The following is a 17,814-nucleotide window of genomic DNA, read 5'->3' as shown; positions in this document are numbered from 1 at the left end:
TACAACGGCTTGAAAATAAAAGTTTTTTGAACCGTATCGTTACTGGTGATGAAAAATGGGTCCTTTACAATAATCCTGTTCGCAAACGCCAATGTTTAGATAAAGATGAAACACCAAAACCGACCCCTAGAGATGGCCTTCACCCCAAGAAGATTCTCCTGCCTATTTGGTGGGATATGGCCGGTATTGTTTATTATGAACTTCTGGAACAAAACCAGACGATAACTGCTGATTATTATTCCCATCAGCTATCAAACCTGAATGAGGCACTTAAAAAAAATCGACCGTCTTTAGTAAATAGACGCAAATTTTTGTTTCACCACGACAACGCAAAACCTCATACCGCAAGGCAAACATTAGGCAAGCTGAACGAGCTCGAATGGGAGCTAATGCCGCACCCACCATACGCTCCGGATATTGCACCTTGTGATTATCACCTTTTCCGCGGACTTCAATCTCATATGAGTAACACCAACTACTTCTCAAAAGAAGCTATAAAAAGGGATATCGAAGCGTATTTTGGCTCCAAGGACAACAAATTTTTTGAGCAGGGAATTAAAAATTTGCCTAAACGTTGGGAAGACAATGTAAATAATAAAGGAAAAAATATTATTGAATAATAAATACTTTAAGCATCTTTTTATTAATTTTGCCTACCTTTAAAAATCGCACGAACTTATGGACTGACCTGATACATGCATAAATATGTGCGCAAGAAGTGAACAATTTAAACACATATGTATATACATACATTCATACATACATACATGCATACATACATACATACACATCTACATACAAGCATAATCGTACTTGACCTCTTTTCTTAATTTATACTCGTACATTTCCGCTGATTCTTTGGGCCAAATTTTGCAAACGGCGTCATCCATTTTAATTCGAAGTCACTTTCAAAAATGTTTGCGTTTCCTGCCTGGTTTTTGTTATGAATTCAGTGCGCATTTTGCATGACAATGGGATTTCTATTTTTTCATTCATTATTTCCTAATATTTCATTAAGAAGTATTTGCAAATTTTGTATGTCAATACTTCGAACGCATTAAGTCGAATTATGTTTTATGGGCAGTGAGCTAGGGTCTGTTCTCGTTACGCATGAAACCGGAATTTACGCGTAAAAAGTGTAATTTCTTAGGTATAATTCCAGATGCGATATGCGAACTATATTACTTTTTGTTATTTTGTAATCTGATATCAACTTGTAATGTTAGGTTAAACAGTTACAAGTCACCCTTACCGACAATAATTTATTGATTTCAGCCATGCTTAGCTGAAGAAGCAACGCAAAGCGATACTTGTTTTTGTTTGATGATAATATTATATTATTTTTTATAATCTTGTATCTGTAGTCTGCCCAATGGTCGACACTTTGACCAAAAAGATTCTCTATGTCTTCTATTGCATGACTTAAAACTGCTTAATACTTAGTCCACTGACTCTCACTACTCGTACTACCATTAAATTTGTAACCACACTTTCTACTTAACCTACATAGATGTTCCCTGCCTCAGACTGAGAATTGGTTGAAAGCCAAATACTTTCAGTAAATTTTCCGCCTTGAAGACAAATTTTAGGATATCTGCAAAAGGGGGCCATTCTCAAATGCACTCGGATCCATTTGATCTCGCTGAAAAATGTGCAGTCTTGCCTTTCCAAAGCAATACAGTTGCACAAAATTATGCTCTGTGGTTTCATCATCCTCCGGATAAAGTCTACACTCTGTCTCATTGCAATGTGAATTTTTGAGAGACGGTAATTTAAGTAATAGTGGCCTGCTACAAGGGCTTTCAACATGCCCGTTCTATCCTATGGCGCAAACGCTAGGACGGTAACAACTCCTGATAGGACGGCTCTTGTAGTGTTAGAGAGAAATATTCCGCGGTGGATTTGTGCACCTTTGTGCGTTAGCAACGGCTAATATCGAAGGCGATGGAACGATGAGCTGTATGAGTTTTACGACGACACTGACATTATAAAAATTGATTGCGAGTGATGGAAATTTTTATTTTGACTTTTACGCGCTCTATTGATTATCAGGGTGAAAAGATGTTTAGTAGTGTGGCCACTATCAGACCGTTAGCCGGCTCTCAGCGAATTCGACTGAATCAGCTGAAGGCAAGGCGAATTTATTACAGGTGATAACATCCGTATAAAAGTAAACACATAGGTGTATTTTGTTTCTGCTGTTTGAATTACATCAAAATCAGTATCTTTTCCGCGCTTGCCATTTTGGTTCCTCTCCAGAAACGCCGAAAAAAGAGTCTTCCACCCCGCTTAACTTTTTTCAATCCCAATACACTTTAATGTTTTTGTTTTGTAATATTTCACTTTATATTTGATTTGAATCAACAATTACACATTCTCGATGTACATAAATGGCAAAGTAAACACCCAGATGTAAACAAAACAAATAACTTTGACGTTATTCATATGTACGGCGAAAAAATCAGCTGGGCAGATGCCATCACCTGTAATAAATCCGCTTTGGCTAATATAGCAGGGGTAATTAATCGGTTTGTTTACGAAAAAACTAGGAATGAGTTAGTGATATACGAAAAAACTGACCACAGTGTCACATCGTTGTCGTCTGAACAACGACTTATTGGACGAGTGCGTGAATAAATGTGAAATGATCGTGCAGAGTTCGGCTGGCGAATCATCAACGTGACGTGGCAGCCGAAGTTCCCAGCACAATTTTGTTTTCCACCATAGTTATTGGTCCAACTTGGTAAATCTATCATCATTGATTGATTTTTATTGTTGTTGTAGCAACGCAAATATTCGCCACACATGAACGGGGACTGCTGCTAGAGTGATAGTCCTCGGCCGGATATGAATACGAGTCGTTCCTGTAACATAGAACCGACTCTCGCTCTATTGCTTATCTGTTTGAATACTGTTATTTCAAAAACTATAGGGTGACTTATTAAGGCCTATTGTTAGCGTGATACAAATTATTTTGGCCTGCTTTCCGCTTATTCTGTTTTAATTGTACGAAATCTTCCGAAAGGTGATAAATTTTCCGCTTTTAGATCGTCCGCTTTTGTGCTGGATAATTCTGCCTGGTAAAAGTATTTCCAGCGCAAAAAGGCTTGGACCACTTAACATGAAATTGCTGTGGTTCCAAGCAATATTCTGACTAATCCTCAATTTCTGGGCCATAAAATAAGTGGCCACACGCAGATCCGACTCGATAATTTCCATAATTTTATAAACATTATCATATCAATCGCCGAAGACCTACCAGTAAGGAATGAGTGGGATCACCGCTCTGCTCTTACAACCTTTTCTGATTTCCTCTATTCTTCAAATGAATTCTTAATTCTGGATTGTAAATCAGTCCGTGCTTCAGATCCATGGTGGCACGCCCATCTTCAGATATGTGTAGACAGGGCTAATTTTTATATATTAAATAAATAAATTTATTTCTGCACATATTTTGAATAAGGTTTATCAGACTGTCGTGAGTGATTTCTCTATTTGGAACCTATTTCTTCGCTTTGTATTTTGTTGCCCTGAATTAACTTTATTTTTATTGACTTAAGTCGCGGGGGAAAACGCTGTTCAATTGCTACGACATAACAAACTCCTGCTAATTAATGGCAAATAATTTACGCCGTCAAATGATTGTTTTTATCACATTTCAGCCAAATTGCAAAACAAAGCAAACTGCAACACAACTTAGAATACACGAACACGCACACACACATAACACTACTAATATTCATGCACATACTTGAATAGGTGTGTGAAGAACGCAACTGTGTCAATTTACTAAGGTGTGGTTCCCCTCACAAAAGATAAATGAAAATATGTCTAGAAATTATTATCACTTATCAGTTTGCTTTCTTAATTACCTATGGCAAATCATAGTATATTTCTAAAGTCAGCAGTGAACGCAACTTTATTCGCTAAAAATGCGCTGTATACTCGCACTTCTGTCAGCTGCATTTTTAATATTTTGCTTTGGCTCACATTTCAGCCGTGCCGATGATGGTTATCGCAGTTTCGGTCCTGAATTTAAAGCTACTACAGGTAAAAAATATCGTTTTTATCGTTTTGATTTTATTAGTGATACAGTAAAAACTTTTACTATTCCTACAGGCGAAGTTTGGCCAAAACCGTACCACCAAGCGGAAAGCAGTACTTTTTACGCGATTAATGCCACGAATTTGCAGTTCGTCGTAAGTGCCGCTAAAAGACTAGAACAACTGGAAAGAATTAAATTTTCGCAAGTACTTAATTTATTTTTATTTCCTTTTTGTCACAGGCTGTGAACAAGAATTGTGCGCTGCTGGAAGATGCCTTTTCGCGGTACATCAACATCATACGCGCTGCAACGCAAGGTTATAATTGCGCCCCTGCCACCGCCACCGTTGGCTTCGTCCAAACATTCCTTGTCAATCTTACACAACCCTGTGAAAACTTGCCACATCACGACATGGATGAGTCATGTAAGTGTGTAAAAAAAAAATTTAAATGACAGCACCACGTCCTTCAACCACAGGCGCCGCAAAACAGTGCAATTAAGTGAACGAACGTTGCATTAATCGCAGCTCACCCATCTTTTGCACTCGTTGTGTTGTTCTATCTTTTTAATTTATCTCATGCTGCTTAATGCCACTTTATAAAAATTATCATTTTTTATTTTTCCACCACATTTTCATTTATTTTCACACGCACCAGATTATTTACGCGGCGATGGAGTGGTAAGAGCCAACTCCATTTGGGGTGTATTGCGTGGTTTGGAGACCCTCTCCCAACTATTAGTGCCAATGCCAAATGGACTGGTAAGTAAACAAGTGACAAATATAACCCATTAGTGCCACACAGCTGTGCAATAAATTAAATTGTGCTCCATCCACTTATTGCTTTCACCCTCTCGCTCTCCCCACTACGGACAGCTACTTACGCGCAGTACAGAAATTTACGATCAACCCCGTTTCAAATATCGCGGGCTGATGTTGGACTCCGCAAGACATTTTGTGAGTAAGAAGAAAATGTTGCAACTGATCGCTGGTATGGCCTACAATAAGCTGAATGTTTTCCACTGGCATATGACGGATGACTCAGCATTTACCTACAATTCAAGCGTTTTCCCCGAGTTGGCAGCGAAGGGCGCCTATCGACCTGAACTGACCTATTCCAAGGCCGATGTAAAGGAAGTGGTGGAATATGCGCGTGTACGGGGTATTCGTGTTGTGGCAGAATTTGATACGCCAGGTAAGTAAAGAGGTTATAGAATAAGAACTAAGCAAAGGGCAGGTAATAAAAGAAAAAATGTTCCAATACGCGGAACGTATTAAGAAGTTCATAGCAACCACCAGCAGCTAAAGGAAGAATTTGCTGCAGCTAAGAAGAAAGATAAAAGTAAAGTGGACCAGAATCAAATAATAGGTAAAGAGAGGCTGAAGACATCTGCCTCCTCTCTCAAAAACTGACTGACATGCAAACGAAGACGGGCAGACTAGTCACGCTGGCACGCACTGTCGGAGGTCAAGATCGCCAATACCAATTGGAACATCACAATTCATATCACCGTGCATGAGACTCCAAATAATAGAAAGTGTTTTTTCTTAATAGCGGTCGCCCCTGGACAGGCAGTGGCAAGTCTTCGAGTGTATTTCTGCCATGAAAAAGCTTCTCACAAAATACGAGTTGTCGTTCGGAGTCGTCACAAAAACCCTTAATTTCTGGGAGAACAACAAGACGCACACCACTACTAGGGGGAGGAGCTCGGCCAAAAACCCAATATAGGGTTTTTTCGTTAACAAATTTTCAAATTTCCATTTTCCCGGTGTTAACTAATTTTAAAATTTTGTAGAAAAACAAAAATATATAACTTAACCCACATATTTCCTCTCCTAGTCGCCTTTACTCGCGCATCTGTTTTAGTACAACGTCACTCGCAAGTTGTCATAAGCATCCTGAGGTAAAGTGTAAATTTTCTTCTCTCTAAGGGGGCGACCTCAAACGATCTAATGGTTAACCCAGCCGAGTCCCAACTAGTTCTGTTCACTAGAAGATATGAGATACCGAGTGTCAGTTACCGTCTATAGATGGAGTAACACCAACCCTATCAAACGAGCGTACAATACGATAATCAGATCCATTTTGACTCATGGAGCTTTCGTGTGGTGGAAGGCGGTGCAAATACAATCCTACCTCATAAAAGTCTAGCGATTAGCTTGAAGCGGAACTAGCGGAAGAGTGTGCAAGGAAACGCTCTGAGCTTGACCTTCAACGAGTGGTAGTTTACATAAGCATTCCCCTAAACGAATTGTACAGTGCGATTGATTTGAGCATAATCGCAGCAATAGGAAATAGTCCCTGACTCTAACTGCAGGGCCGCCAAAGCGCTCTGGCTAAAACTGAATCTTAAAAAGACAAAGTGTCTGCTTGGATTCAACAGATCAACTACCAGCGTCCTAACAGGTGTTATAACGAGTCACTGCACTATTGGCACCCTAGCCAGTAGAATGGATGTACCTCACAATGACCTCTGAAGGAGTTGTGGTGGTGAAGAAGAAATTGAGTCGGTACAAAACCTTCTCTGTGAATGTCGTACACTTCAAAAAGCCATGCCAAATATTTTGGCGATTATTTCTTTGAAGCTCTGAGAAATTTGAATGTGTGTCTCAATGGAGGAGTTTCTTAAAAAGATTTTAAGTTTAAGCAACAAGTTAGGGGATGGAAATCAAATACCTCAACGGCAAAAGTGAATATATTGTTATCACCCCTCGACAGACATTAGCAAACCTCAGTGTATTTCTGTCATAAAAAGGTTTTTGCTAAATTGTCAGCGTTCTGGGACAGCACAAATCTGTGGAACCCTCCATTTGTGGTCCAGCATCAAGATGCACAGCAAGAATGGGGCAGGAGCTTGATCTTAACACCTTCTAAAGATGTTTGCGAGAATCTTTTATATTATTTTTAAAATAATCAGAATAAATGCAAAACAATTTTTAAATTAAGTCTGAATAGCAAAAAGTAAATCTCTCATAAACAGCTCATACAGCCTCTTGGGGTGCTTCACATCCGGAGATACTGACAAAATGCGCTGGGAAATATATCGGCCAACTTGGTCCCTTAAATCCCACAAAAGAAACAACTTTTAACTTCCTCTACAAACTTTTCAGGTAAATTATGGAGACTATCTATTTTGTTCTCAGCCTATCCGCTCAATTCTTTTACTCATAGTGAAATTAAAACCCTTTTCCCCGACAAATATCTGCACTTGGGCGTGGACGAAGTCGATTCTGCCTGCTGGGAATCAAATGCCGATATTCAAGCCTATCTAAAGGCGCATGAACTGGACAATGGTGACTTATCATATCTGTATTTAGAGCGTTTTTCGGCAAATATCTCAGCCTTGGGCTGGAAGCAGATGGTGTGGCAGGAGGTGAGTTGATTACAACACCGCTTACAAAGACACAAAAATTAAATTCAACTCTTTCTCCAACCAGTCCCATGACCGAAAACGCTTACATGGAATGGCCCCCCGGCACAATTGCACAAGTGTGGTTTGATTATAAGAAAATTATGGCCGCACTCACGAAGAAAGGTCACGATGTCATCATGAGCGATGGTTGGTACTTGTATGTGTTGGACACTGGCGCCGATTGGGAAAAGTTCTACGATATTGAACCGACAAATTTCAGCGGCAGTGCAGCACAGAAAGCGCATGTAATTGGTGGTGAAGCTTGTCTGTGGAGTGAGTGGATTAATGAGAATAATATGCTGCCAACAACATTTCCGCGTGTGAGTGCAGTAGCCGAGCGTTTGTGGTCTCCGCAGGAGTTACGTGATGCAGAAGCGGCGCGATTACGTTTGGAGGAACATAACTGTCGCATGATAGGGCGAGGAATCGAAGCTCGACCGGCCAATGGTTTTGGAATGTGTTGATTGCAAAAGCAGCAGACTATTAAGAATAATTGAGAAATACAAAATTACTCAGTGCTCATAAACTTATTCACAGACAGCGTATGAGCAAAGATTTTATAATCAACTCGAATTATGGAGGTCATTATTATAAAGATAATACAAATTAATGAAAATGTCAATAAAAATTAAACCTTGGATGTTAGACAGATACTAAGCGCTTGTTTATAGTGTAAAGCTTTCAGCGGTCACGGCGTGACTGTCATTAGAAGTTTTATTTTCTAATATTCAAATTCAAGAAATTCAAATGGAGTTATATTGAATGACTTAAAAAAGTTAAAGATTTTACACAGCACCTCTTTTTTTATTATTTATTTTATTAGCTTATAGAACTTACGTGTCAAAGAGATAGCCGCAGGCTTGAGCCGCGTCGATGTGCCTTTAGCAGTCTGCTGTGACTTCGGTGGCGGTCCCAAATCTGTCGGCGATATGCTCAAGTTTCGCACATCGCGCTTTTTGGCAGCTCCTACAATAGAAATAAATAAAATATAAGTGAACTATTCATTAAACAAATTAATTTGAATATTTCAACAATTTTGATTGAATATTTCATAAAATCAATTAAAAAGAATAACAAATGGGTTAATTACAATAATTAAAAATGCCCGCCGCCTACAGCAGAGCTACAGTAATCAAAATATGTGTTTTGGAAATAGAAATTTGAAAAGGTCGAGCCAAGGAGTATCAAGAGATTTAAAAAAAAAAATAAATAATTGGCGCGTACACTTCTGTTAAGTGTTTGGCCGAGCTCCTCCTCCTATTTGTGGTGTGCGTCTTGATGTTGTTCCACAAATGGAGGGACCTACAGTTTCAAGCCGATTCCGAACGGCAGATATTTTTATGAGGAGCTTTTTCATGGCAGAAATACACTCGGAGGTTTGCCATTGCCTGCCAAGGGGCTAAAAGGCTAAAAAGCCCATTGTATTTAGAGCTCTGGAAAGAGGGTAGATAGTCAAAGAGGGAAGGAAAATTCTTTGGCAAATCTGTAAATATCCTCCCGTTTTAGAGAACGAATATTACTCATTCTCACGACATCGGAACCCAAAACTCGTAGCCGTGTTCTAGTAAAGGCAGGACACTCACAGAGAAAGTGCTCAGTGCTATCCGCCTCCTCAAAGCACGACAGGTACATCGGGTCCTCAATGATTCCAATGGTGGTCATATACTGACCCCATGGGTTGTGTCCTGTAATAATACCGACCATCAACCGAACGTCTGTCCTTCCAAGTTTTAGTAGAAAGTTTGACAGTTTTCTGTTCGGACTTGTCACAAAACACTTTGCAGCTCTGCAGCGTTCTAGACCGGACCATAGCTCTTTATATAAATTGCATTTATAATCGTTGATCCAATTCATGATTCTTGCGGAACTGATTCCGATTATTGGCTCTGGCCCCTGTGGGGGAATCGCTGATCCACGGTAAGCCAATTCATCGGCAATCTCCTTGAACACCGGAGTGTCGTGGAACCCATATAAGTACAAGCCTGTTCTGTCTTGCGACAGAATTAAGTTACTTCTTACATTCTTGAACAATCTTTGAGGTTTGCTTCGCGTTCTCCAGGGCCTTCAGTGCAGCCTGACTGTCATTGAAAACTCCAATCTGTTTTCCGCTCCATCTTCTCTTGATTATCCATTCGGCTACTTTCAGGATGGCAAAAGCTTCCGTTTGGAAAACAGTTGTCATTTCCCCCATAGCATAGTGACACTAAAATATGTGTAAACCAATTCGGTAATTCCTTAGCAGTCCGCATAAAATTTACCAAAACTCATACATATGGATTGAAACATTTTTGCCAAAAACTAATCAAAATTGAATCCGAAATATACATCGAAATACATAGAAGTTTTAGAGCATTATGACTACTTCAAAACTTTAATTCATCACTGATTTTGAAAATGTGTAAATTAAAAAATTTTCTTTCAGTTGTACATCTTTGCTCAGGGCTGCTGATTTGGCAGATATCATTCATATCTAAAGTCATAAAAACGTGTTTTCCCTATGCTAATAAAATGTAAATGCAAAATTACTAAACTTAAAGAAAATTTTGAAAAATGAATCACCTTAAAATCGATTCTGCGTTCCAAACTTTGGCTTAATCAGGTGAAATAAATGACTCACCATAAACTCATTTATTTTTATTTTTTATTAGTATAAAATCTTTTAAACTTAGCCACTACAGCACAGCTTCATAATAATTTATCAAATCTACAGTTATTTATGGAACATTCGAAATTCATGAGCAACGAACATTTTGTTCTAGTTTTTCCACGGTATAAACTTTCAAGAAATGGTGGGGCATTTGAATTGCGACCCGTTCAAGTATTCTTAAGTGTGCCTGTAAAGCAGCTGAGATAAGAGTTAAGTGACGGATGCAGCTCCATTTCTACGGGCATAACTAAATACCTACAACGTGTTGTTGCTTGTGCTCCGCCGCTTTATGAGTGGAACGTGACCATTCGGCTTGACGGCGATTAAAACGTGAAGGTGCATATGTATTTATGTAGGTATATCAGTGTAAAATATATGCACATTACATCTGCAATCCACTGAATAACGCGCTTCCCTTATGGAATACTTACATATGTTTGTGTGTAAAGAACTTCAAAAGAAAGCATCGGTAAAAAGTACACCCACTCGCATGCTTGAATCACTCGGCCCATTAACCCTTTCCGGGCATGTAATCAATAGATTGATAAAAAAAAGGCTCAGGCTTTATTTTTTATTTTTATTATTATATAATATTTTCCAAAATTGAAATTTCATTTGGTTTGGAGAATGAAATCTGTACTAATATCGAAGTAAAGAAACGGTCAATATCGTTGAGCAGGAAGGCATCATAGGTTGTTGTATCCCGCGTAATAGTTATAAAGCAAATATTATTCTGGCAAGTTTTTATGAATTCTGAAAAATAGTTTTTAACTTTCCAATTAATACCATTTGGTTATTCATGAGAATGTAAGAGCTGACGTAGTTGCATTCAAAATTAAAAGCAAGAACGGACTTTAAAGATTTATTAGACCTCTTCTATAAGGTGAAGTCCAAAATAAACAAGACTAAGCTAAAATGGAAACGGTAGGAGCTTTGGTCTAATAACTTCAAGTTTCTTTATTGATAATAGTCTCCTCTGGCCTCGATACACTATTTTTAGCGATTCAAAAGCTATTCGAAAGAGTGTTTCAGGTCATTGACCGGAATGTCCTTCAGGATGTCGGTGCAAACCTTTTGGATGGCTTCTACGTACGCAAAACGTTTTCCTTTCATGGCCAAATGCAAGTTTCCGAATAGGTAGAAGTCACAAGGAGCTATATGAGGCGAATACGGTGAGTGATTTATGGTTAAAATGCGATTTCTAGTAAAAAAATCAGTCGCAAGAGTAGATCGGAGAGATGGTGCATTATCATGTAATAAGCGCCAGCTTCCTTCTTCGCGATATTCAGGGCGAATTCAACGAATGTGATACAACAAACGCTTCAAAACGCCAAAATAGGAAATTAAATTGACGATTTGGTCCATTGGCACGAACTCCTTGTCGACAATTCCCTTAGAATCGCAAAAACAAATAAGCCTCGACTTGATTTTTGACTTCCCAAACGCGATTTTTTGGGTGGTGGATCGTCTGGGACCTTGCATTCGGCACTTTGACGTTTAGTATCAGGTTAATGTTGGAAACACCACCGATCATCACCAGTTACAATGTTGTAAAGGAAGTTCGCGTCTTTTCTCGCCTCTTTAATGTGGTCTTTCGAATGTTGAGTTCTGAGCAATTTTTGGTCCTCTGTTAACTTCTTCCGAATGAAACGTGCACAGACCTTTCGTAAGCCCAAATGATCAGTTGAAATACAATAAATCGATGTTTTGGAGATATTCAACTCCGATTCCATGAATTTCAACGATGATTTCGGTTCATTTATGATAAATTTACGAACAATTTCGATGGAGTTTTCGGTAACTACTGATTTCGAGCGACCCGTATGTTCATTGTCACTTATGTCCGTGAACTTTTTTTTATCAATTCAAATGTTTCGGTAAACGTTTTACCGATTTTAAAACACAATTTGATATTAGCTCTTTGTTCGAAACTAATTTTTTTACCGATGACACAAACATACTGACACTTTAGACACAATAACTTCGCTTCACCTGAACCGAATGTCACCAAGCTTTCACTGTAAGTCAGCTAGGGATGTAACTTCCAACGCATTTACTCATTCAAAAAATGGCGCCATCAAACTGAAAAACATTTTTATGACGCCAGTCTTGTTTATTTTGGACTTCTCCTTGTACTTGCCACTTCTCGGCTCGCTATCTCTCTGCTCGGTTAACTTCATGAAAAATTTTCAGATTCACTGAAAAAAAAAACTGGAATTACTCACTATTTTCACAAACAAATGTAATTTTAGGCAGTTCCAGCGCTGCCAATATATGCTTATTTATACCAGTTGTTTCATCTATTCGCCACTTGCTAACGCTTAGCGAAAAGAAGAGTCCTATTATGACTTTATCTTTAATCAGTATTGGTGCAGGATACATAAAGCTAAATTTTAGTATCTCTAAGTTCGTAGACTCCTGTAGTACAACATCTGCAGGCCGAGGATATTATGTCTTTTTTCGTATTAAATACAACGTAAATTTGTTTATCGCTGAAGAAAGAAACGTTTTCAAATATTTCGCAACTGATTTTAAAACTAAAAACTGGCGATCTAATTTAGAAATTTAAACTGAATTGGGTCATGAGGTAATTACTAAATTTGTATATAATTGGATTCCAATATAAAGAAAATTGGAAAGAGTTTTTGCTGAATTATTAATTTCTAATTACCGCGCACATTTATTCCGGTAAGCATAAACTGGTGATGGATTGCTTCAGTCAGCTTAGCGCACTATGCATAACCAAGTGAAATCGAAGTTTCGAAAAGGGTTAAACGATATTTTCAGACACCAGTTTATGTATGGTATTAATTTGAAAAATTTCCATGCGCTTGCTGTGTACCCCATTTTTATGCGTGGAGTACCAAATATGTGCTTGAAAAAAATTTAATAGTTCTGGCAATCAATAAGAGGAAAAAAATAAGTCTGTTTGCACAACTTGCACGAATATAATTTCTCTGTTACTGGTATTATTGTTTTGCTTTTGTTTTTGGCCATTTTCAATATTCTTGCGCGGACGCTGCTTTTGGCATATGCAAATAAACTTTATTGCATGGCTGTATGTTGCACGTGGCACACTGCGTTGCAGCTGGTCGAGTGGTTCTGGTGAATGGAATAATGTGGTAGTGATTTCACAAAGTTTTTTCCGTTTTTTTTTTCTTTTCTAGAGTAAGCAAATATTTCTTTTTAAAAGTCCATTTGATGCAGAAGCAAAATTATTTATTTTCTTGATTGGCAATTGTGCAACTGTGCGGCAGGCAAGAAAATATGGTCTGAGTTGAAGAACTTTTAAGAACTGATTTAATGGAAATGCACTAAAAACAGGGGGAATATACATAAGTTAGATATGTATACATTAACATCTGCGTATAGAAATGATTAGGAACTCAGTTATTTAAGATACAAATATTTTGGCTGAATACATCTAAATTACTTGATGTTTTTGGTTTAATTTTTCTCTTAAACTTTTTTTTATTTTTATTTTTTAATTTTTTTCTTTATATTTTTAAATATTTTTCTTTATTTTATTTAATTTTTTTTTAATTCCTTTCGTTATTTTTTTTTTAATTTTTTTTCTTAATTTTATATTTTTTTTTTAATTTTTTTTCTTTACATTTTTAAATTTTGTTTTTTCTTTATCTTAAAAAAATTGTTTTTGTTACTCTCTATTTCGAATTAGAAATAGAAAAGCGTAGTACAGTAGATTCTGTTTTTATGCGGTAGATACGTTCCGCAAGAAACAGCATAAAAAAAAACAGCATAAAAAAAGCTACCAGTTCTATAGTAAAACGATAGATACGTTTCAAAAGTGCTAAGAACCGCATAAATCTGAAATAATGTAATAAAATCGCATAAAAAATGGGCACTAGTCCCATATTATAACTATAGATACGTTCCATAGACCGCACGAATCTGAAATAATTAAATAAAATCGCATAAACAAAATATTGTATTTTTGAAAATTATATCTTTATTTAAGAAACGTCAGAATCGAAAAATAAATTTAAGTCAGAAATAGAATCAGACAATACCCACATGTTGCGCATTCGTTTAGGATTTGGCGTAAAATCACTTTCGTCACTTGGGGAATAGTACACGTCTGATCTAGATACTTATGCAGGCGGTTCCATACTTGTAGGGTTAGCATTTCTGATGTAATCTGTGATGAGTTTTTGCTTGTTTATATTTTTGTTTATATGTACAATTCCCGATAGGTCGACATGCATTTTGTAATTTAAAAAAAAAACCGCACTATTTCAAAACCGCACAAAAACAGAACCTACTGTACTAAAATAGAATATCAAAAAATTGTACACAGTTGGTATTTCAAATAGGATTTTAACTTAAAAAACAAAGGAATGCTTTCTAATCCCAAATTTGTACTCTGTGATATTACTATTCAAAAATACTTGATATTCAGATTTCTTGGCATTTGCATTTAAATAGTTTTCTTTGTTGCTGGCCGACTGTGAAAGAAAAATAGAATAATATACTGAATGTATGTATGTATGAACATTGCATTCTCATGAAAATCCGCATTCTCTGCACAAAAATTTCTTTCGTTGACGTAGCAATCAGGTTCATTTCTAGCTTAACTAACTATATTTGGTGGAAGAGTAATCCTTATGAAATTCCGGGTACCTCATTAAATCCCAAAATATAACCACTTAGTTTGGTTTGCCTGCCGAATTCCTCACTACTCCGCACTTTTTCAGAACTGATCAATGATAGGCGCAACAGGCAAATGATGCGAAACTTTTTGGTTTCCACGGCAATATCAATAATCTATGAGTAACTTCTAAATAGTCCCACCAAGATATTACAACATGTCTTATGCCCAAATACATGACATTTGCCTAGGACGAACATTTAAGCCAATTTTTATTATTTTCTTAGGACGAACATATGATTTAGCCTATTGTTTTAATGGTAGGTCAAATGATTCGAATGAGTCGTCTATGTTCAGCGAGTTAGTAGCAAATTAAGGCCGTTTACATATAACGTACATTAAAATTTTGATCTTCGAAACCACATAGCCGGAAAAGCTAAGCTCCAAAAAAGTTGCAAATAAAGCCAGTTTATTGCTTTAGTTTTAGTTAAAGAAATTCTCAACGCTACGAATGATCGTCGAACCAAACTATTCTGTAAGGACTGTATGGATTTGTTGAAATCTTGGAAAAATTACACAAAGAGGTGGAAATTAATTAGACTATCGGACTGCGGCCGCCGTAGCCGAATGGGTTGGTGCGTGATTACCATTCGGAATTCACAGAGAGTACGTTGGTTCGAATCTCGTTGAAATACCAAACTTAAGAAAACCATTTTTCTAATAATGGTCGCCCCTCGGCAGGCAATGTTTCTGCCATGGAAAAGCTCCTCATAAAAAAAATCTGCCGTTCGGAGTCGGCTTGAAACTGTAGGTCCCTCCATTTGTGGAACAACATCAAGACGCACACCACAAATACGAGGAGGAGCCCGGACAAACACCCAAAACGGGTGTACACGCCAATTATATACATATTATATATCGGAAAACTTATAACTTTTGCAAATTTTCAATCAAATTTGGCACTTGAGTACTAGACAGCTGCAGTATACCAGCAGTCAAGGAATGGAGCGCATGAAGGTCAAAGCAGAGATTTCCATCATTCAAAATTATTTGTTTGTTTATTTATTAAACAAAACTTTATTCAAAGCAAAATTGGATGATTAATTTTGCGCCACCTTGCATATACTAGGTTGATCGAGAGAGGCTATTAGTAAATAACTGTAATTGTTGTATTGCTTGGAAGGCTCGCAAAGGCTTATAAACCGTCGACAAAAAAGTCCACGCACTTTGTGATTATAAAATATTTTTCTCAATTTTTTCAATATAATTTTAATTCATTTTTGAAACTATATATTGTATTCTTCTTCTTCCTTGCTTATCGAGATTCTTCGATCCTGGCTCGTCTGGGTGCTTAAATTCGCAGGTTTCATGGCGTTTTCGATTTGCTGCGTCCATGGACATATGCTGGGATCGCCCTGGCTTCCTCGGTGGCGTAGCGATGTTTAACCCGTTTTTTTCACATCTCACTCAGGCTTCCTCTGGACATACCAGCGAAGACAATTTCTTGTATTTTTTGCTCAATCGGTGCTATTTTAAGCCATTTCAACATTTTCATTTCTGTCGTTTGAAGATTTTTTAAGTGACTTTTTTATAGGTCAGCATTCGGCTCTAAAATATATTTCATTCTTTAACAAGAAGTATATAAACCAAATATCTAGATTTTGTGCGAGGTTTAGTAAATTAATAAAATTTTCTTTAACATTTCCCCACTTTTCACAGTGTAGGCACGTGCAAAGTTGCGAGATGCTTCTAGCTACGGGTATATCGAGAGCGTTCAAGGGAACTTTTGAGGCTAGCAAAGCTGCAGCTCTCGAATTTAGTAGGCAGTTAAACTTTGACTTTATTTTTCTAAAATTAAATGGACTATAAAACTGTATATGCAAAGGTTTTCTTAAAATTCGTATTAGGGCGCAAGCCTTGATGAAATCTTTTAAATTTCATACAAATATTGGAATTTCAATTCATATGGCTTTTGTTAAAAAATTTGTTATTTTATATTGAAATTCTTATTTATTCTTTATATTGAAAATCTTAATCTTCAGGTCCTTAATCCCTCGTGGGACATAGGGCATCAACCCCGCCTGCGCGCCATCTTGTGCGATTTTTGACAATGCACTTCAATCGGTGCCAGCTCTTCCCGATGCTTCTCGCTTCCTTTTCAACTGTTCGCTTCGGGTGTCCCTTGGTCTACCAGGCTTGTGATCAACCCCAAAAAAAGCGCTGGAAATTCTAATCAATTTACCTGCCCTAAATCTGGTAGGGGAACATCAGGCCGCCGCCTCGGCTCTCAGACTCAAAAGTATGGCGCTATGGAAAGACCTGTGGCCACGCTTCTATTTTGCACTCTCTGAATAGTCACAAACAAGAAATAGACTACTCTGCTCCTAGACTCACCTTCGAAAGGCTCTTCAAGACGAGTATACCGTGAAGAAAGGAGTGGCAGACACCAAGGCCATGGAGAAGGGGGGAATTAAATTTTTATACAAAGGGTTCCAAGCTAGACGATAGGGTTGGTTATGGAGTTTTCTCGAAGGAATTAGGACTGGAACTATCCGTTCGACTACCAGACTACTGCAGCGTCTGTCAGGCAAAGGTTTTAGCTATAAAAGAAGTGGCTACATATCTAAATACGCATGCCATAACAAAAACGACTATAAATATATTATCGGATAGCCAAGCGGCCATCAAATCAACGAATGCGGTTGCACAGATCGCAGTTTGCACAGGAATGCCGGCCAGCCCTAAATGCTATTAGTGTCGTATTCAAGGTCAGCCTCACTTGGGTTCTGGGGCACAGAGATATTCAGGAAAACTGTACAGCTGATGAGCTAGCCAGAAGAGCAGTACCTTCTCTTCAACAGCTCAGCGATAAAAATACCATACCTTCAGCACCGAGTAAACTAATAATAAAAAACAACATTATCCAAGAGGCCAATAGGTAAGGGAGAGATGAAGATACATGAGTAACAGCTAGGCTACTATGGCCGCAAATAAACAAGAAAAGGACAAAGAATTGCTTAGTTTCTCAAGAGACAATATCTCGAAGGTCGTGGCTTGTTTAACCGGTCATTGGCTATTTGGCAGGCATTCTTAAGACTAGGA

At 37.8% G+C, this 17,814-nt stretch overlaps 2 protein-coding genes across 3 annotated transcripts in view; one reads left to right on the top strand and one right to left on the bottom strand.

Annotated features, from left to right (window-relative positions):
- The window catches only part of LOC128864305 (uncharacterized), a 173,064-nt gene that overhangs the window by 114,898 nt on the left and 40,352 nt on the right, over nucleotides 1-17,814 (bottom strand). For both annotated transcript variants that reach the window (XM_054103906.1, XM_054103907.1), the window contains exon 3: nucleotides 8,294-8,422. In XM_054103906.1, the coding sequence (XP_053959881.1) occupies nucleotides 8,294-8,422 (129 nt within the window). The remainder of the gene's footprint in view (nucleotides 1-8,293; nucleotides 8,423-17,814) is intronic.
- LOC128864306 (beta-hexosaminidase subunit beta-like) lies at nucleotides 3,883-8,109 on the top strand. The gene is made up of 8 exons (XM_054103908.1): nucleotides 3,883-4,050; nucleotides 4,120-4,199; nucleotides 4,286-4,469; nucleotides 4,702-4,805; nucleotides 4,920-5,238; nucleotides 7,025-7,154; nucleotides 7,216-7,418; nucleotides 7,484-8,109. The coding sequence occupies exons 1-8, from the start codon at nucleotides 3,933-3,935 to the stop codon at nucleotides 7,918-7,920; spliced, it is 1,575 nt and encodes a 524-aa protein (XP_053959883.1). The 5' UTR covers nucleotides 3,883-3,932; the 3' UTR covers nucleotides 7,921-8,109.

Source organism: Anastrepha ludens, chromosome 5 (genome assembly GCF_028408465.1).
Source record: "Anastrepha ludens isolate Willacy chromosome 5, idAnaLude1.1, whole genome shotgun sequence".
In the NCBI taxonomy this organism is placed as follows: Eukaryota; Metazoa; Arthropoda; class Insecta; order Diptera; family Tephritidae; genus Anastrepha; species Anastrepha ludens.
Note: the sequence above shows the minus strand (reverse complement) of the source record. Positions and strands in the feature narration are given on the sequence as shown.